The sequence below is a fragment of the Suricata suricatta genome, chromosome 12 (genome assembly GCF_006229205.1).
Source record: "Suricata suricatta isolate VVHF042 chromosome 12, meerkat_22Aug2017_6uvM2_HiC, whole genome shotgun sequence".
Taxonomy (NCBI): Eukaryota; Metazoa; Chordata; class Mammalia; order Carnivora; family Herpestidae; genus Suricata; species Suricata suricatta.
In genome coordinates, this window is record NC_043711.1 from 5,507,089 (window position 1) to 5,524,062 (window position 16,974).

Sequence of the window (16,974 nt, forward strand, 5' to 3'; positions counted from 1 at the left end):
TGCGTCTCGAGTTCCACCACGCGCTGGCGCAGCTCGCGGCCCTCGGCCAGAGCCTGGGCCTCGCGCAGACGCACGCTCATCAGCTCGTCCTGCAGCTCGCCCAGCACCAGCTTCCGCGGGGACTCCTTCCAGCGGCCGCCGCGGGACAGATGGGCCTGGGGGAAGGGGAGAGGCGGGCGGTGCGACTCCAGCCCCGAGGGTGGCGCGGGCGGCCAGGCGCGCCTCGGGCTGGGGCCCTCACCTGCCAGGTGTCCGAGAGCTCCTGCAACTGTAGCTTCAGCTCCCGCGCCGAGGCCACGGCCTCGCCCTCCCGCACCTTGAGCGCCTTCAGCTCCTCCTGCAGCCGCGCCACGTTGTTCTCGTCGGGCAGCGAGCTGTTCCTCTGCGGGGGGACGAGAGGTGGTCGGCACTCTGGCGAGCCGCGCCTCGGGCGGCCCTGCCTGCGGACCAGGACCTCACCCTTATGGTCCTCTGCGCCCCATCATGGGCACCCCGGCGAGGAGGGGTTCGTCCTGGACCCCAGGGCACACTGGGAAGGCGGCACTGGCCCCTGGGGAGCAGACCTACCCCCCCCCCTCCCCCACGTGGCCCCGGGCTGAGATCCTCATGAATCCTACCTGCAGAACGCCACCTGCTCCCACTGGCCTGTCCTAGGGTGACCCCCGAACGCGTGGGTGCTCCATAAATGTTACTGCTAATAACCCCAAGTAGGCTGCAGTAGCACAGATGCCCCCTGCCACGTGGGAACCCAAGATCCCCCCCTGGGGCCCGTGGTCAGACCTGGAACCTGCTGCAGCACCAGCTGAGAAAGCTCCCTGCCTGTGCCCCTCACTCCCCCAGACCAGGCCAGGCAGCCCCTTTCCCTGGAACAGGTCAAGAGCCAGCCTAGGTCCAGGCCTGGTGTCCCAAGGGCTCCAGTCTCTTGGATCAAAATCCAGCTTGCTGCTGGAAGTCCTCACCGATCCCTGTTAGAGTCTGGGAGCTGGGGGGAGGGTGGCAGGGTCTCCTGGTGCACATTTCCCTCTGACGTGGAGGGACGTGGGAGGAAAGCCCAGCTCTGGGCCAGCTGGTGGAGACACCCCATTTGGCATGGCACCCCAAATAGTGCAGGCTGGAGGGAGGTGGGGCATGGCTCCTGCCTGGAGTGAGTGCGTCCTGCTGCCCCCTGCTGGCTGGGGCACCTCTCTCCCAGTGCTTTTGGGAGTTGGGTCAACAAGTCGTCAGGGTGACCAAAGTTGAGGGCCCCGGAGGTCTGGGGCACCCTTCAGAGTAGCAGGCTGGAGAAGGTGGTCCCAGCCCACCCCCGATGGGCCCTGGCCTTCCCTCCCACCTCCATCCTGGACCCCACGGCCTGCGGGAGACACACAGGCGGGACCGGCTGTCCAGAAAGCCCATGAAAGCCACGACACTGCTGGCCCTGGAGGAGTGGTGCTGCTTTGTGTGTGCCCTGACACGTGGGTATAAGTCCAGAGCAGGGGGGTCTGGCCCGCCCCACTGGTCCGCCTGGTCACCCTTCTCCACTAGGGCCTGCCCACACACCTCCAGAGCACATCCAGTGCCTCCAACCCGCCTCCCGCGCGGTTTCCCCCGCGCCTGCCCACTGGCCGCCCAGTTGCACCTTCTCCATGTCTAGGACCTTGTCCTGCATCTCCCGCAGGGCCCCCAGCGTCTCTGTCTCCCGCAGCCGGGACTGCTCCAGCTCGGTCTCCAGGTGGGCCACAAAGTCCTCGGTGAGGCGCGGGTTGTCCTGTGGGCAGGCAGAGGGCTGCGTCGGGCCCTGGGCTGCAGCTGGGGGGTCAGCAGCCTTCCTGCCGGCTGGCCGTAGGCCCAGGCTTTGAACACCCCCCCACCGTTCAAAGTCCCTGGGCGAGGGAGCTGAACCCCATCATGGGGCTTCCGATGCTCTGGAGCCCGCCTGGCTTAGCCTCTTTGCTGGGAAAGCCACAAAGAGGGGACCTTCTGAAGGGGTCTTCCCAGGTCCTCAGGCCAGCCACAGGAGTGCTGGGGAGGGGGTGGAGGACGGGTTCTCCCAGGCACACCTCCCTCTGTGAAGGTGGGAGCACTCAATGGGGTCGGGAGCAGGCCGGGCTGGGGCTGGGGCACTCTTGCCCCTCCTTCTCCGCCTCCCTCCTCTCACCCCACCCACATTTCAAAATAGGAAGGGATGCGATGGGGAAAGATGGGGATCACGTTCTTGCTCAGTGCCCAGAAGGCTTCTGGAAAGTACCCCAGGGGAGCCCCAGGGGCGTGGAGACCCACCTGGCAGGGGAGGGAAGCCCGTGGGGTTGGAGCCTGGGGCCCATCTCGATGCCTAGAGGCCTGGCAGGGTGCTGTCCCCTTCCCAGAGGAGGGCCTCCCACCCAGCCACCCGGGGCCTGCTCACCACCATCGGCTACAGCAGGTTTCTGAGATCTACGGGTGCTCCCTTGGCTCAGATGGGCTCTGGGCCCCACGCTGAGCTCCAGCCCCTGGCGGCTACGGCTGTCTCCCAGCCTCACCCACCCCTGCAGCTCACCCCCCCCCCCCACCTGCTGCTCCTGAAGCTGCCGGATGGTGCTCTGCGCCTTCTGCAGGTCCTCGGCCGCCGAGCTACACTGCTGCCGCACCACTGCCAGCTCCCGCTTGATGACATAGTTCTCCTCCGCCTCCTGCGCCCGGGTCACCTGGCCCTGAGTACAGCGAAGACGGGATGCCATGACCCACCACTCACACACCGCCCCTGCCTGGGGCCCACCTCAGAGGGGGGGCCCAGAGAGGGTGCACGTGGGGTGGAAGGGAAGGGGACGAGGGGTCTCCCATACTCAGAGCCTGGGATGGGGCACCCCACAAGGCCTGGGCACGTGTGAAGGGACACAGGGAGGAGCCTGGAGGGACAGAGCCACCCCAGGCCCAGGCTTTGTGGAGCCTAAATGAAGAAAGGGGGCCCCAAGCTGGGGCCAAGACCAGCTCCTTCCCCTGCCAGCCACGGGCACCGGCCTCTGCCCCAGGCAGGGAGCAATGATCCTTACTTAGGCCGATGGCACAGCAGAGGCTCCGCTGGTGAGGGGGTCTGGAGGCAGCCAGGGCCCCAGGGACTCAGGGCCAGCCCGGTGGAGCGCAGCTCTCCTGCAACCTCTCTGGGCCTCCATCTACCCAGGGCCAAGACACACCCCCACCAGCCTCATCCCCCTACCCCACCCAATTAGGGCTCCCCCTCATTCCAGGCTCAGAGCCACCAGGTGGTGGGCAGAAGCTTCCAGATAAAGCCATTCAAGGTGAGGCAGCAGCAGAAGCAGGTGAGAGATGGCAGGCCTTGCAGGGAGTAGCAGAGAGGAGCGTGAGGGGCCAGAAGAGGGGTGTGGGGGTGTGTGTGTGTGTGTGTGTGTGTGTGTGTTGCGGTAGAGAGGCTCAGTGCAGTGCACACACCAGGGCCTGATGCTAATACAGCCTCAGGGCCCCTAGGTGTGTCCCCAGCTGGGAGGAGGCTTTCTGTACACATGCACGTGCTTACACTCAGACACGCTCACACGCACCCCCACACACCATGCTTTCACGCGCATACCCTCTTCCCCCCTAGGGAGACCATTGTTTCCCCTGAGAAGCGGGCCCCAGCCACCCCCATGCACGGTGCCCGCCCGCCCCCCTCTCCCCCACCCCCCATGGCAGCGGCCAAGGAGGTGGCGGTTCCTGGCTGCGGTGTGTGTGCGGGGACCAGGACCGGGAGGGGGAGAGGAAAGGCTACAGTACCTGGATTAACCTATCAGCCAGAGCAGCGCTCTCCTACCCGGCGGAGGGGGTTCCGAGCGACAGGGGGAGGAGGCAGAGCGGAAGGCGCGCAGGGACAGGAGAAGGGGAGAGACAGACAAGAACCACTTGTCACTAACGCAGTGGACTATCTCTAGAAGCAGGGGAGACAGGCGTGAGACCAGAGAACCAAAGAACCAGCAGGAGAGGACCCAGAGGAAGACCAAAGCCAGAGCTAGCTCTGTCCTGGAGAGGGGTCTGTGTGTGGGTGGAGAGGTGGGGGTGCCCAGGACCACACACTCCAGGGCCCAGAAGACCCAGTGTGTGAGGAGGCGCCATCCCTGGGGGATGAGACCTGGGGTGGCAGTGCTGGGCCAGCCGGAAATGTTTTCACTTTAGTCTAAGCAAGAATCGAGACTTTGGGGCAAGGGCGGTAAAATCTGCTGGGGAGCTACTCCCCGTGGGCAGCGGAGGGCCACGTGAGGTGGGGAGAGGGGCAGGAAGGTAGGGGCCAGGGTCACGGTTGTGGCACCCCACCACAGCGCCAGTGGGAAGGCCTCCCCTCCTCTATCTCTTTTCTTTTGAGGGCGAGGCTTCCAAATTCCGGGGTTGGGAGCCTGTGGCCTAATTCGGGGCACCTCAGTCAAAGCTACGGTTGTGCCTCCTCCCGCCCCACGCAGGCAGCCCAGGAGGGACCCAGTGATTGCAGTGAACTCGGCTGTAACTTCACACCCGCCCCCAAGCACAGCTGCTCTAGGACCCCTGACCTTCTGGCAGCCCACATCTCGGTGGGGCTCGGGATGGGGGCCCCGTGAGATTTACACCATGCTCCTCAGGGCCTGCTGGCTCAGGGTGGGCTGGGGGCCCAGGCGGGAGGGCTGGGCTGGTCCTGCTTGGGGCCTGGAGGAGTTGGTGCCACAGGCTGGTGGCCATGCTCCTAACCTTCTCCAGGGTCTCGATCCGTTGTTTCAGGAGCCGGTTCTCCGTCCGAAGCCTCTATGTGGGGAGAGGGGGGAGTGTGTCAGAACCCCACCCGCTCCCCATACACACAGAGGTCTGTCCCCTTAAGGGCCAGGCTGCCTCCGGGCAAGACAGAGCCATCCCCAAATGTTCTGGGTGATTCCAGAAAAGTCAGGGCCAATGCCTGTTCAGAATGGCCCATTAGATTTTTTTTTTTTTTTAAACAAAACCTGGTTCACTTAAAACAATGTGATCGGGGTCAGCAGTCAGCCCTCACACCTTCCTCGGGAGTCTGTTTCTACCCCACGCCGGAGCCTGTCAAAGGCCAACGTGACACCTTTCAGGGGCAGACCCTTGCTCTGCGTCTATCAGTCCCCGCCCCTCATCGCTCTGCTTTCAGCACCGGAATGAACTGTTCTCAGAGTCTGGGCCCAGGGGAGGGGGTCTTGCTGAACACACAGGCTTCCTTCAGCGGGACGGCCACATTTCTGTGACCCTCCAAAGGTCAGCTGTGCTCAAAAGCTGTCGCTTCCCTCGGGCTGCGGTTCTGGACGCAGTCTGTCTCCTGCACTGATGGGTTCAGGGTGGATATTTGTGGTTTTAAGTTCCCCATGGCCTTTTGGGAAGCAGGTGAAGTTTACATATGCCTTGCACTGTAGTCTGTGTCTAGGCACCCCGTAAGAAGTGGGTGCAGATAATTAGATGCAGAGTGGGTGCTGCATCTTCCTGAAGCCCCGAGACCCCACACTCATCCATTCTTAATGAGGGCGCCACCTCCCTGAGGACCACGAACATTTCCTGATTTTGTCCCAGGAGAAAAAGGTGATGGAAACACTCAGGACCCTCCCAGGAAGCCACTGCCGTCAAAGAGAATCATAGACTCGATTGAGGGCCATTCACTGATGTCATGGGTGGGGAAACTGAGTCCCAAGGAGGGGCTGTGTCTTGCCTGAGCTTCCCCGCTGGCCTGGGTTGGAGCTGTTTCAGGCACGGCTCTCCGCCCCACGTCTGGGCTCCAGAGTCCTGATCCTCACCGCCCGCCCCCCCACCCCGCCCCTGCACTGCTCTGCCTCCTCTCTGGCCACAACCCACCACCGCAGAATCACAGAGATCCTCAAGAAGCTGCCTGAGCCCAGCAACTCCCCTCTCTCCTGCTTACCCCAAGGGGAAAACAAGAGACCGGGAGTGACCGGAACTATAGGACCTATGCATACACTGGGCTTTGTTTTTCTTTCTGTATTTTGGATGCTTCAATCTCCAGCCACCTTGCTAATCTTGGAGAGAGTGCCCAGCCCAGGACTAGCCTTTCCCGTGCAAACCAGCCAATACGGGGCCCACGCCCACCCACCTCCCCTGGCAGTGTTCGCCCTGCCCCAAATGGTCCCAGGGCACCTGAACACCCTTCTGCAGCCCGTGGCTGTCTGCTGAAATTGTCCAGACGAACCAATCCTGACCTCAAACCTGGCTGCCCGGCCTTGCCCAGTCTTTCCTGTGGACACCACAAGAAAGGAGCCAGCCCACGCTTTCCAAACTCTCTCGCGCTCTGCCTCCTGACCCATTCCGACCCACTCTGGGGCTTCCCTGTGTGGCCAGGTGTGGGGGGGGCGTGCCCCCTCCTTTTGGGACCTGTGAGTAATAAACTCTTCTCTCAAAGTCAGTGTCATTGTCTCTGTGTTCACTGGACCACCTGGTTACAAATTTCAGGTACATTTCGAAACAGGCTAAAAGTGAAGGCGCCAAGGGCAGGGCCATCCGTGAAAGAGGGCATCTGCCTGGATCCTCTAAGGCCTGTGGGCTCTCGGGCTCCTCTTGTGGGAAATTTCCAGATTGGGCATGTAGTCCGAGTGTCTGCTGTGTCCCTACCTACCGCTGGGCCCTCACGGTCACCAGATGGGTGCAGGCCCATGAGCATGCATGAGCAAGACAGGCACACACGTTTGGACTGGTGCATCAGTCAAGCTGCCATTCCTGAGAAACAGGAATGATTGCAAACTCAGGACACAAAACTTTCTGGAAAACCAACAGACAGGACCAGGACACTGATGCCCTCTTTCTCCTTCAGGTATGGGTGATGGGTGGACTAGATTCTAATCTAGGTTCTGCCTCTTCTTCTCTAAAGGGGTGGAGAGGTGGATAGTGGTGATGGTAATAAAAATAAAATTAACAATAATAATAATAATTTGAATAGCAGAGCAAATGTTATTCCCATTTTGCAGAAGGGAACACTTTGGCTCGTAGAGGTGAATCCGCCTTCCTGGGTCATACAGCTGGTCCACCGCAGCGCTGGGATGTGAATCCTGAAGAGGACAAGGCCTGGTATGTTGGGGTTTGTGTTTGCCCCTCTCACTGGACTGGGGAGACCCTCAGTCTCTGCTGTGACTCTGGCATACAGTAGGTGCTCAATAAATGCTTGTTGTATGAATCACTAAAATCACACGTGGAAGGATGAAAACAGAAGCAGAGGGAGGCGTGTCTGGGTCTGAGGGGCCACAGTGGGACCCATACTCTGTCCTACATGCATGCCTCCTGCCTGCCCCTGACCTCAGGGCTCTGCCCATCCAGGCCGGCGTCCCTCAAGCCTGCAGTTGCTCGGCCTTCTGCACTGACTCCCTGGGCTCAGGGCAATCATCCCTGGGGCAGCTTCACCTCTCTTCTGCACGTTTTTATCCAGAGTACTTTCTGGAGTCCATACTCTGTATCTATTTGTTTCCCAACATCTCCCCACGATAATGGGGGGGGTCCCATGAGGACAGGAACCAACCACCTATTGGCTGCCAGGTCTCCAGCACTGGGTGGGCCCTGCTCACACGCTGGCCTGCTGGTGAGTGAGGGGGCAGGTGGGTAGAGGGCACAGGCAGGTGTGCGACTTGGGCAAGGCTCCGCCCCCAAGGGCACCCCGCCCCCCCTCCTCCACCGCCCTGGCGACTCACTTTGATCTCAATCTGCTCCTCCATCTCCTTGCTCTTCATAGCTGCATACTCCTTCTCCAGCCTGCAGAGGGGAGTCCAGTGAGGTCACTGTCCTGCCCTCGGGGACGCCCTTCCTGCCAGTCCCCTGGCCGCCCGGTACTGACCTCTTCATCTTCTTGGGGTTGTACTTGACCTGGTAAGCCTTGAGGATCAGCTTGTCTGGGCAGCTGTCAAACTGGTGGGGGATGACCCTCTGGAAGTACTGTGGGGGCACAAGGGGTCACTGATGCAGAGGCCCTGAGTTCGGGGGACCACCAGAGCCCAGCCATACTCCGCTTCCCCGAGGGAGGGGCTGGTCTGCCGCGTGGTGGGCGCTCCGTCAGGGCGAATGGAGCGAGCAAGTGGGCCTGAGAAGCGGGGCTGGGGGGCAGCAGCATCTGCAGCCGGGACCTCAGTTTGCAGGGGAACAGCAGGGCTTCGGAGCTCTTGCCGCAAAGTGCCGGGTGGTAGAGGGGTGTGAGCACAGGGACCCCTGCGGAGGAAGGGGGAGGCACGTCGCTGCCCCCGGGGCAGTGAGAGGAGGCCAGGGAGGGTGAGAGCAAGCCTGAGAGAAGACGCCTCAGTGGTGGGGCTGCACCCCTGGGTCCAGGAGCCCTGGCAAAGGGTTAAGTGCAAGTCCTGCCTGAGCACACAGCTTGCTGCGGGTCGGGGCCAGGCCGTCTCCCGCCCCTCAGCCCAGCTGGCTCCCTCCGGCAGCTGCGCACAATGGATGCCCGTGTTCACGGACACAGCCTCGGCCTTTGTGCATTCTTCCCCGAAGCACCAGCTGGAAGGCGCTGGGAGGGGCAGGGGCCTGCCTGATGGGGACATGGCGGAAAAGCAGACTGGCCTCTTCTCCAGTGGGCGGGGCAGCTGGGGTGGGAGGGAAGTGGCCCCAGACCCCCTCAGCCCTCCCATGCCCAGTTGCTGGGACCAAAACCATATCCAAGACCTTGTGGTTTGGCTGGCATTACTATTTGCCACATTAGACTTCAGAGGACCCAGGGCTGGGGGCAGGAGGTGGGGGGGCGTCCTAGGGCTTGGCCTAAGCCTAGACCTTCTGTCATTTCCCCCAGGCTGCTCCTCAGGGCCTGCCTGGGTCCTCCAGGAAGGGGGAACAGAGGCCGTGGCAAAGGAGCAGGATGCTAGGAACGCCTTCGGCCCTTGCAACCGCCCCCCCTCGCCCCCCTCATCTCTCAGGAGGCCTTCGCCTGCCCTGGTGCCCCTGGTGTAAGGGGATCCCTCCCACCCCGCCCCTGCGGCCCACCTGGGACATCCCCTCCATGTCCAGCTGCATGAGCTCCGTCTGGTTCACCTGCAGCAGGGCGAGGCCGACCCGGAACACAATCTCCAGGCCCTGCAGAGGCGATGGTGGCACTGCCCGTCGGTCCTGCTGTCCCGGGGGCCTGCCTGAGCCCTCTCCGAGCCCCGGTCCTCCCTCAGCCCGGGGCCTGGCTGGGGCTTGTTGCCCACGTCGGGGATCCGGGAGAGGAAGGGGCGTTCGGGTCCTCACCTCGTACATGAAGATGTCAAAGACACGAGTGGCAACAGGAAGCGGGAAGGTGGTCAGGAAGAGTGTGAGGAACCAGGACGAGGCATACATAGACGTGTGGAAGCTCTGGGAGCGGAAGTGGGTGTTCAGATCCGGGAGCTGCTCCTGGGGCAGGGGCGGGGGAAGGCCAGGCGCTGTGAGGAGGCCACCGGGCACAGCTGTCTGCACCTCTGGGGTCCCCTCCACCAGCCTCCTAGGAGTCTTACCTGCCTTCCCTGGGCCACCCGTGGCACTGTGTCTGGGGGAGGCTGAAGCGCCCCAGGGCTCTGGGTCGTGTGAGGTGGGGGGCAGGCATAGCAGCAGTTACTGGGTGGAGGGTACATGCCCGGGGCCCCACTGGCACAACCGCCCATGGGATCCTCACCACTGCCTCAAGAGGGAGCTTCCGGGGCCCGGGGGCGGGGGGGGGGTTTACATAACTCTCCGAGTTCACCCAGAGCGCGAGGTGGGGTGCAGTGCGAGCCCAGTGCAGCTCACCCCATATTCTGTGACCTGCCGCTCGCAGTGTCCACCTGTCCCACCGCATGACCATTGTGCCCAGCAAAGCTCAGGGGATGCCTGTCTGACTAGCCTGAACTTCAGGCGGCTGGTAAGTGACAGGAGCTGGGGAAACTGAGGCTGGACCAGGTGTTAGGACCCCCTGGCTGTCCTTCACCAAGACAGAACAGACTCTGGGGCTGTCTCCCCCGCCCCACCCCATGACCTGGGGCTCCCTCCACAGCCGAGGGGCTCTCTCTCCAGCTGCTTCGCCACCTGGCCCAGAGTGGGGTTACTTCTCTGTGGCCCGGGCCACCTGCGTGCCAACATGACCAGGTCCCCCCAAGTAACAGGACTTCCCAGCCCTCTGCTACACGGCGCCCCCTGCGGCCAGCTTCTGAAGCAGGCCGTGTGTGTGTGTGTGTGTGTGTGTGTGTGTGTGTGTGTGTGTGTGTACACACGCACACACGCACGCCCAGTCTCTGTCTGCCAGCCAGGGGCGGGCCCTGCGGGGGCTGCTCTATATAAACAGAGCCGGCTGCTCTGTATCAGCAAAAGCAGGCAGATGACACTTCCCCTCCTCCCGCCACAGTGGGGAGCAGGCTGGGGGGCGAGGGGGGGGCTGCGGGTGTATCTGGCAAGAGCCAGCCTGGCCCCTCTTGCCCTGGTGGCTCTGGGAGCCCCAAGTTCTCAGGAGTCCCCACCCTCAGTGGCTGGCCCTTGTCCCGTCCCTTGAAGCACCCTGTGGGGCAGGACCCCCACCAGCACCATCCCAGCACAGGCCCCCACCTGCTGAGCTGGACCGGCTACCTGCGATTTCCCAGCCCTGGAGTTTCCAGCCAGAGACCCTGGAATGGGGCAGTCTGGGTTAGCACCCGCAGGTGCGGGCGGACTGAGGGGTGGCACCTGCCTACCTGTAGCATGTACTCGAACTGGTAGATACACAGCCCCAGCTCGGCCATGCTGGGCTTGAAGAGCTCCCTCAGGCGGTACTCCTGCATCAGCCGCACGAACACACAGAAGGCCTCCTCCTCGGGCATCTGGGGGGGCAGGCAGGGTGGGAGGGGCGCTCGCTGCCCTCCCTACGGCCCTGGTGCCCGGCGCTTCGCCTGCCTCTGCTCTGTTTAGGTTTATGGGACACGGACTGTGTGGGCTGCTTGGACCCTCCTAACAGACCTCTGGGGAATACTGTCACCCCGCTTTTACTGATGGGAAGCCTCCTGAGGCTGCGGTCACCCGCCACAGGCCACCTGGCAGGAAACAGGGAGCTGGCCCAGGTCTGGCCACCTGCTGGGCCCACGGTGAGACCCCCCTTCCGGCTCTTCCCCAGCTGTCTCTGTCCTTCCCCTCCTAAGCCTGCGGGTTCTCCGGAGGAAACTCCACACTGGCTGTCCTAAGCCCTCCGCCTGAGGGCCAGCCCCCGGACGGGACAGTGGACGGGACAGGCCGCCAGCCCCTCCGAGCCCACCCACGGGGAGGGTCAGCTTGGGGGGGTGGGGGGACGCTGGCAGAGGTCGTAGGTGGATGGAGGGGAAAGTCTGACCCCAGGAGACCCTAGGAAAGAGGCACGCTCTGCTTTAGCGTGCTCCCTGGGGGCAGAGCGCAGGGTGGCGGGGCTCCCGCCATGGGCCCGGCCCACCACCTACCTGCATGAGGAGCAGCCCCACGATGAAGGCGCTGCCCTGGCAGTAGCCCACCTCCCTGTCCACCAGGGAGTACGCCTGCAGGGGAAGGAACACAGGCATCAGAGCAGGGGTTCTCGGGGCCAGGGCGGGAAGGCCCGACGGCCCGGGCCTCACCTTCATGACGTTGAAGAGGACCTCCTGGCCCAGGCTGTCCTGGCCCTTGAAGAACTCATGCTCCGGGTAGGTGCGGGCAATGTCCCTTCGGATCAGCTTCTCACATGGCGAGGACATCTTGAGCAGTTCCGAGTACTGGTTCTTGACTGGCATGTCCGTGGCACTGCACAGGAGCTGCCACACGATGGCCCGGAAGTGGTGCGGGATGCCCTTGCGGATCAGCTCCTGGCAACGGGGCGGGGCGGGGACCGGAGGCCTGGCTGGACCCTGTCTCGGGGCCGCCTCCCCCATGGCCACCCAGTCCAGCCCTGAGATGGGGTCGGCCTACAGCTCGGCTGTAGCTCAGAGCTGGCGGAGCCCTGTGCTGCCGACGAAAGCCACGCTGCGGTAATGTGCTGTCCCCAACCCATCACTGGACAGAGCGGGCAGGAAACAAATGGGAACCTGAGACACTGGCTGGTGTGACAGCCACTAGGCTGCCCATCCCCGCCCCATGCCTCAGGCCTCGGGCTCCTCCTGGCAAGGCTCATCTCCACTTCTGCCCTCGGCCCCCAGCTCCCTCACACGACCCTGATGCTGCCCTCCGGTGGCAGGTAGCCTGGTGACTCGGCTGGCCCCACCCAGCCCCACGGGCCCCGCCACCTTGAGCAGCTTCTCTTTCCTGCGCCTCCACTCCTCCCATTCGTTGGCGATCCGGCCCCACAGGATCCACGTGTCCTCCTCCAGGTGGCTCAGGTTGGAGGAGGCCGAGGAGCTGGACACCAGCGAGGATCCGCTGTTCCGCCGAGAGCCGTTCATGGAGCGCATGGACTTGGAGTCGGCCTCCAGGAGCCTGGGGCAGAGAGGGCTGCTGGAGGCTGGCCGGGCTGCGGGCAACTCCCGTCCCGGCCCCTGGGCTCTAGTGACGCTCTGCTCTGGGGACAGGGCACCCCCAGGGGAGCCCCAGCCCCTCCTTTCAGGAGTCCCAGACTGGGTCTGAGTTGTTCTCGCCGAGGGACCTTGGCCGGTATCCTACCCTCTCTGAGCCATGGTCCTCATTCCTGGGCCCCCAGAGAGACTGCCGTCTGTGTGTCCAATCTGTGTCCAGCACGGGCTGAGAAGCATGTGTATTAGCGGACTCAGCCGTGTATGAGCACCGCAGGGCAGGGTTTGTGAAGATCTACCCTCGACGCACCAGGTGTAGGGAGGGTGAGCCGCTCAGCCAGCTGGCAGGCAGCTGTACGACCGTTTTATTTCTGCTGCTCAGACATTTGGGGCCTCGCTGACCCGGGGGGGACCCCCCATGCCAGCCTAGCAGATTCCTAGAGATGGTTAAGGACTTGCCTGCAGGAAAGTGCAGCTTTCCTATGCAGACCAACCCCCTCCCCTACTCTGACCGCCCCAGGGTCAGGTGCCCCTGCGCCCCGGAGCCAGTGGGCGGAGCTGTTCCCTTCTGCAGAAACCACAGCGAGGGCTCTTGCTCCCATTCTGCCTCATTCCCTCTGCCGCCTGACCGACCCTGGTGCTTCCCTGGTTAGCCCCTCCTCTTAGAGACTGAGTCATAAACTCTGTCTGTTGGCCTCCCTGTGTCCGAATAATAATACCGCCTACATTGTCAACCCAGGGGGCCGGCCAGAGGAGAAAGGTGGGAAGGCCTGGCTCCAACAGAGGCTCAGCGGACAAAAGCCAGGTTCATTGGCCTCTTTTAACTTTGGTCTCAGCTGAATGGGGAAACTGATCATCCCGATGGGAGGAAAACAGAAGATGTCCCTTGTCAAGCCTCCGGTGGGAAGTGTTACTTTGCCAAGGGTGGGGCCCAGCTCTTAGTGGGAGGGGGGCCCCCTGGGAACTTCTGTGTGGGGCCCAGGCTGCACCCCCGAGGCCACTCCCCGCCCCCCAGGCCCCAACTCACCGGTTCTGCTCTTCAAGCTTGGCCAGCAGCTCCAGCTCATCGGGGCTGAGGTTCTCGGAGTCAGAGGTGGGGGAGCAGGTGGGGGCCGACAGGGCCTCCTGGGATGAGGAGTCGGGGCTCAGAGTGGGGCTTGCCATGGTGGGTAGGCTCATCTGCTGCGGGTAGGGCCAGGTCACAGCTCTGTCTGGGGGCCGGAGACACGGATGGTCAGCACCGGGTGGGGGTGCCCACCCTGACCTGCCGGCCCTGGGCCGGCTGAGCCTGCTGCTTACCTGGGGGACATTTCCTCACCCCGGGCTGCCCATCTCTGGTCTGTCCCCTCGGTGCACCCCCCACCCCTACGTCAGCCCAGCTGACGGCCATGCTGGCTCCTTCTGCGCCAGACACCAGCTACCATGATCCCTGCCTGTGTCCAGGGGCAAAGGTTCCCTGTCACTCAGGCCTTGGGGGTACAGAAGCCCCTGCTCAGTGGCCCTTCCAGACAGCCTTGGTCCCTGTCTCTGGCTGTGGCCTGTCCTGGGATCCCTGCCTCAGCATCTGACCTTCCCCGTCTCATCAACTGAAGTGGGCTGCTGGCACAAACAGAAACAATTATTCTCTACTGTTAATTGTCTGGTGCTGCCAACGGCCGGAAGAGTCAACTCCCCGTGGGCTGGGAAGCCAGGGGTGGACGCGTCAGAGTGCTGGGAATGCGTGCCCCAGCCGGGGCGGAGCGAGAGCCACAGCTCTCATCAGTCCCTGATCTTGGCCTGCCATGTGCCCGGTGGGTGCCAGGACCATCTGCCTGATTTTTCTTGGGGAGGACGTGGCCCCATCCTCCTGGGGGCCTCCCGAACACGGGCCCCATGCTTCCGGCCAGCATCAGGGCAGGCAGCTCACCACCGTGCCGAAATCGAGGGCTCTGAACTCAAACGAACCTGTGTCTGAACCGTGGTTCCCCCTCAACCAGCTGGGTGGCCTTGGGCCAAGCCCCTTGGCTTCTCTGAGTCCCCAGAGACTGAGGATCATACGGGACCTGCTCCAGAGGGTGGCCGTGAAACCGAGCAAGCCGCCACATGTAACGCGGGAGAGCAGCGCCTGACTCTTCACGACGGCTCTCTAGATGTTGGCCTTCATTACTCATCCCAGGGCCACGGCCAACGTCTAGCTGGCCGCCAGGGTTCTGCGGTGCCTGGTGTGGGGACTGCTGGCAGGAGCTGCCATCACCCTGGTTGGTGGGAGGTTTCAGGGGTCGGCAAGGGGAGCGAAACCAGTCCCGCTAGCCCAGGCTGGCATCAGTGATCTGACAGGATGGGGATCTCCAGGGCCATGGAGGCAGGAAGAAAATGCTCCTACCCTCACTGTCGCTTTGGACGCCTCCTTCAGGCCAGGAATCCACCATTGCCCTTGGACCCCACATGACTTAGCTCTGACAGCTCCACCTAGAGAGGCCCTTGTCCAGGCCCTGGAGAGGGGGCATTGGGTCCCTTAGGCAGCAGAAGGACAATGACAGGACAACAGTAGACCATTTCCTACCTGCTATCAAGTCACTGGGCGCCTACTCGCAGCCTAAATTCAGACTCCCAACTAACACCTGAGGGCCCACGGGTTGGCTGGGCCTGACCCTGGCCGTGTACTGGATTCCAGCCTCCCTGCATTGTGCTGCCCTGGCATGGGGTGGGAGTGAGGGGGACACCTTTCTTTTTTTCCCCTTGTAGGGGGCCCAGAACCCTCCCTTCCCAGGTCTCTGTGGCTCCTCAGGGCCACTGGCTCTGCCTCGCCCTCGCAAAGTCTCTCCAGTTTGGTTGGGTGCCAAGGGTGGCATTGGTGGGCCTTATGAGCTCTTGGTGGCAAACCTGGCAGAGCTGGAAGACCGCTTCCTCCCACCGCCTCGCTGGCCGGCGACAACTGTCCCAGAGAATAGGCCACTCTGCACTATCTAGCCGAGAGTTAACCTCTCCCAAGAGAGGAACAGTGGGGGCCGCTCCGGGCCTGCCACCGAGTCAAAGCCTGTGACCTGCCGTGCGCAGGAAGTGCTGCCCTGGAAGGATCTCTCTGGGCGGGGAGGACCTGGGAAGGCAGGCTTGGGAGGTGGGGAAGAAGGTGCTGGAGGCCAGCCCTGGAGCCGCCTAAGCACGCTGGCTTGGGGGAGCGGTGGGGGCCCTAGAGCAAGCGACCACATGCGGCCGGGGTGGTGTTCCGGGCCGGCCATCTCCTTGCTGAGCCCAGGAGCTCCGAGCCCCCGGGTGGAGGGGCAGCCACGCTGCTGCCCCCAAGGGGCCTGAGAGGACGGCTGGACTCGGGGCTTCTGGCTTCAGATCCCAACCAGGAGCCAGCCACTCACAGAGTTCATCCAGATATTTATCACATATTCATACAGGAAGTAAAAGTGATGCGATGCACGGGGCTGAAATTTGCAGTCTGAGAGGCAGAACATTCTGATCCCTCAGGAACTTTCCCTTGACTCTTCGTCAGACTAAACACCACCTGGCCCTGGAGCCATCCTGATGTGCACACACGCACACTCTCACGCCCCATACACACTAACACTCATGTAATCGACCTGCACCCCCCACACTCACACACACACCAGCTCACATCCCCATACTCATACACACAATCTCGCACCCACACCCACGGGCACACACTCAGACACACGGCTCACTCACACACTCCATCTCACACCCACACATCCTCGTATGCACGCGCACACATGCACACCCTGCCTGCACAGACCAGATCTTGCCACCCTTGGGACTGAGTAGGTTGGGATGGACACAGGCTCCTAGCTCTGTGGGTGGCCCTGCCTCCCCTCCAGAGCGCCACAACCCTTCCCGGCTCAAGCAGTCCTTAGCTGATGCTCACTGAGGGCCATCTGAGGGCCTGACACTGTTCTGGGCACAGGGAAATGGGCAGAAGTAGGTGGATAAGGCCCTGCCTCCCTTGTCTGATGGGCACAGAGTCCCACAGACAGGGCAGAAGGTTCCCTTGAGTGCTGAGGGGCCAGGGGCTTCTGAGATGCACACGCAGGTCCACTGGGTCTGAGGTCCCCGCCTCTCAGTGTCCTTAATTTAAATCCCTTTGTCTCTGCTCCACCTCAGCCACTTGAGGGGGGTCCTGGACCCTGCAGAGTAGGCAGTGGGCCACCTACCCCTTTGCCTGCTAGCACTACCACCCTCCACATGCCCACAAGGTGGCCCATGGCTTATGAGGCTGAGCCCACCCAGAGGGGTGGGAAGAGACTGCCAGTGTGCTGCGGCAAGGGGCATGGGAGCAGAAGGGTCCAGATGCTGGCTGTTTTCCACCTCCCTCTCCCTCTCCTTCTCGTGGGCGGGCGGGGCTTGGACACTGCTGGCCACGTGTCCTCCTTCTGGAAGTCCTCTTCCCCCTGGCCTCTCTCCTGCCTCTCTTCTTGGCCTTCTCAGTCTCCTGCATGGCACCTCTTCCTCCACTGGCCTTGCCTCGGCCCCTGCCCCTTCATGCCCTTGGGGGTCTCGCTGTCAAGGCTTAAATGACAAAATACATGCCAGCAATTGGGACACTGTCCTTTCCTCAGCTTTCCCTTCCCCCCTCCCCGAGCACCAGCCAAGATTGCCAACTGGCTCTTGGACGTCTCCATCAGGCTCCCCGACCAGGGGAAGAGTC

The 16,974-nt window shown here is 62.8% G+C and overlaps 1 protein-coding gene across 1 annotated transcript in view; it reads right to left on the reverse strand.

Annotated features, from left to right (window-relative positions):
* The window catches only part of EVI5L (ecotropic viral integration site 5 like), a 14,009-nt gene extending 455 nt beyond the window's left edge, over window positions 1-13,554 (reverse strand). The window contains exons 1-15 of the mRNA XM_029916509.1: window positions 13,351-13,554; window positions 12,102-12,291; window positions 11,460-11,684; window positions 11,307-11,381; window positions 10,575-10,700; window positions 9,145-9,288; window positions 8,899-8,988; window positions 7,757-7,854; window positions 7,614-7,674; window positions 4,666-4,719; window positions 3,727-3,759; window positions 2,529-2,669; window positions 1,619-1,747; window positions 242-382; window positions 4-155 (exon numbers count right to left, since the gene is read on the reverse strand). Coding sequence (XP_029772369.1) covers window positions 4-155; window positions 242-382; window positions 1,619-1,747; window positions 2,529-2,669; window positions 3,727-3,759; window positions 4,666-4,719; window positions 7,614-7,674; window positions 7,757-7,854; window positions 8,899-8,988; window positions 9,145-9,288; window positions 10,575-10,700; window positions 11,307-11,381; window positions 11,460-11,684; window positions 12,102-12,291; window positions 13,351-13,502 — 1,811 coding nt within the window. The 5' untranslated portion in view covers window positions 13,503-13,554. The remainder of the gene's footprint in view (window positions 1-3; window positions 156-241; window positions 383-1,618; window positions 1,748-2,528; window positions 2,670-3,726; window positions 3,760-4,665; window positions 4,720-7,613; window positions 7,675-7,756; window positions 7,855-8,898; window positions 8,989-9,144; window positions 9,289-10,574; window positions 10,701-11,306; window positions 11,382-11,459; window positions 11,685-12,101; window positions 12,292-13,350) is intronic.
* Between the last annotated feature and the right edge of the window lie 3,420 nt (window positions 13,555-16,974).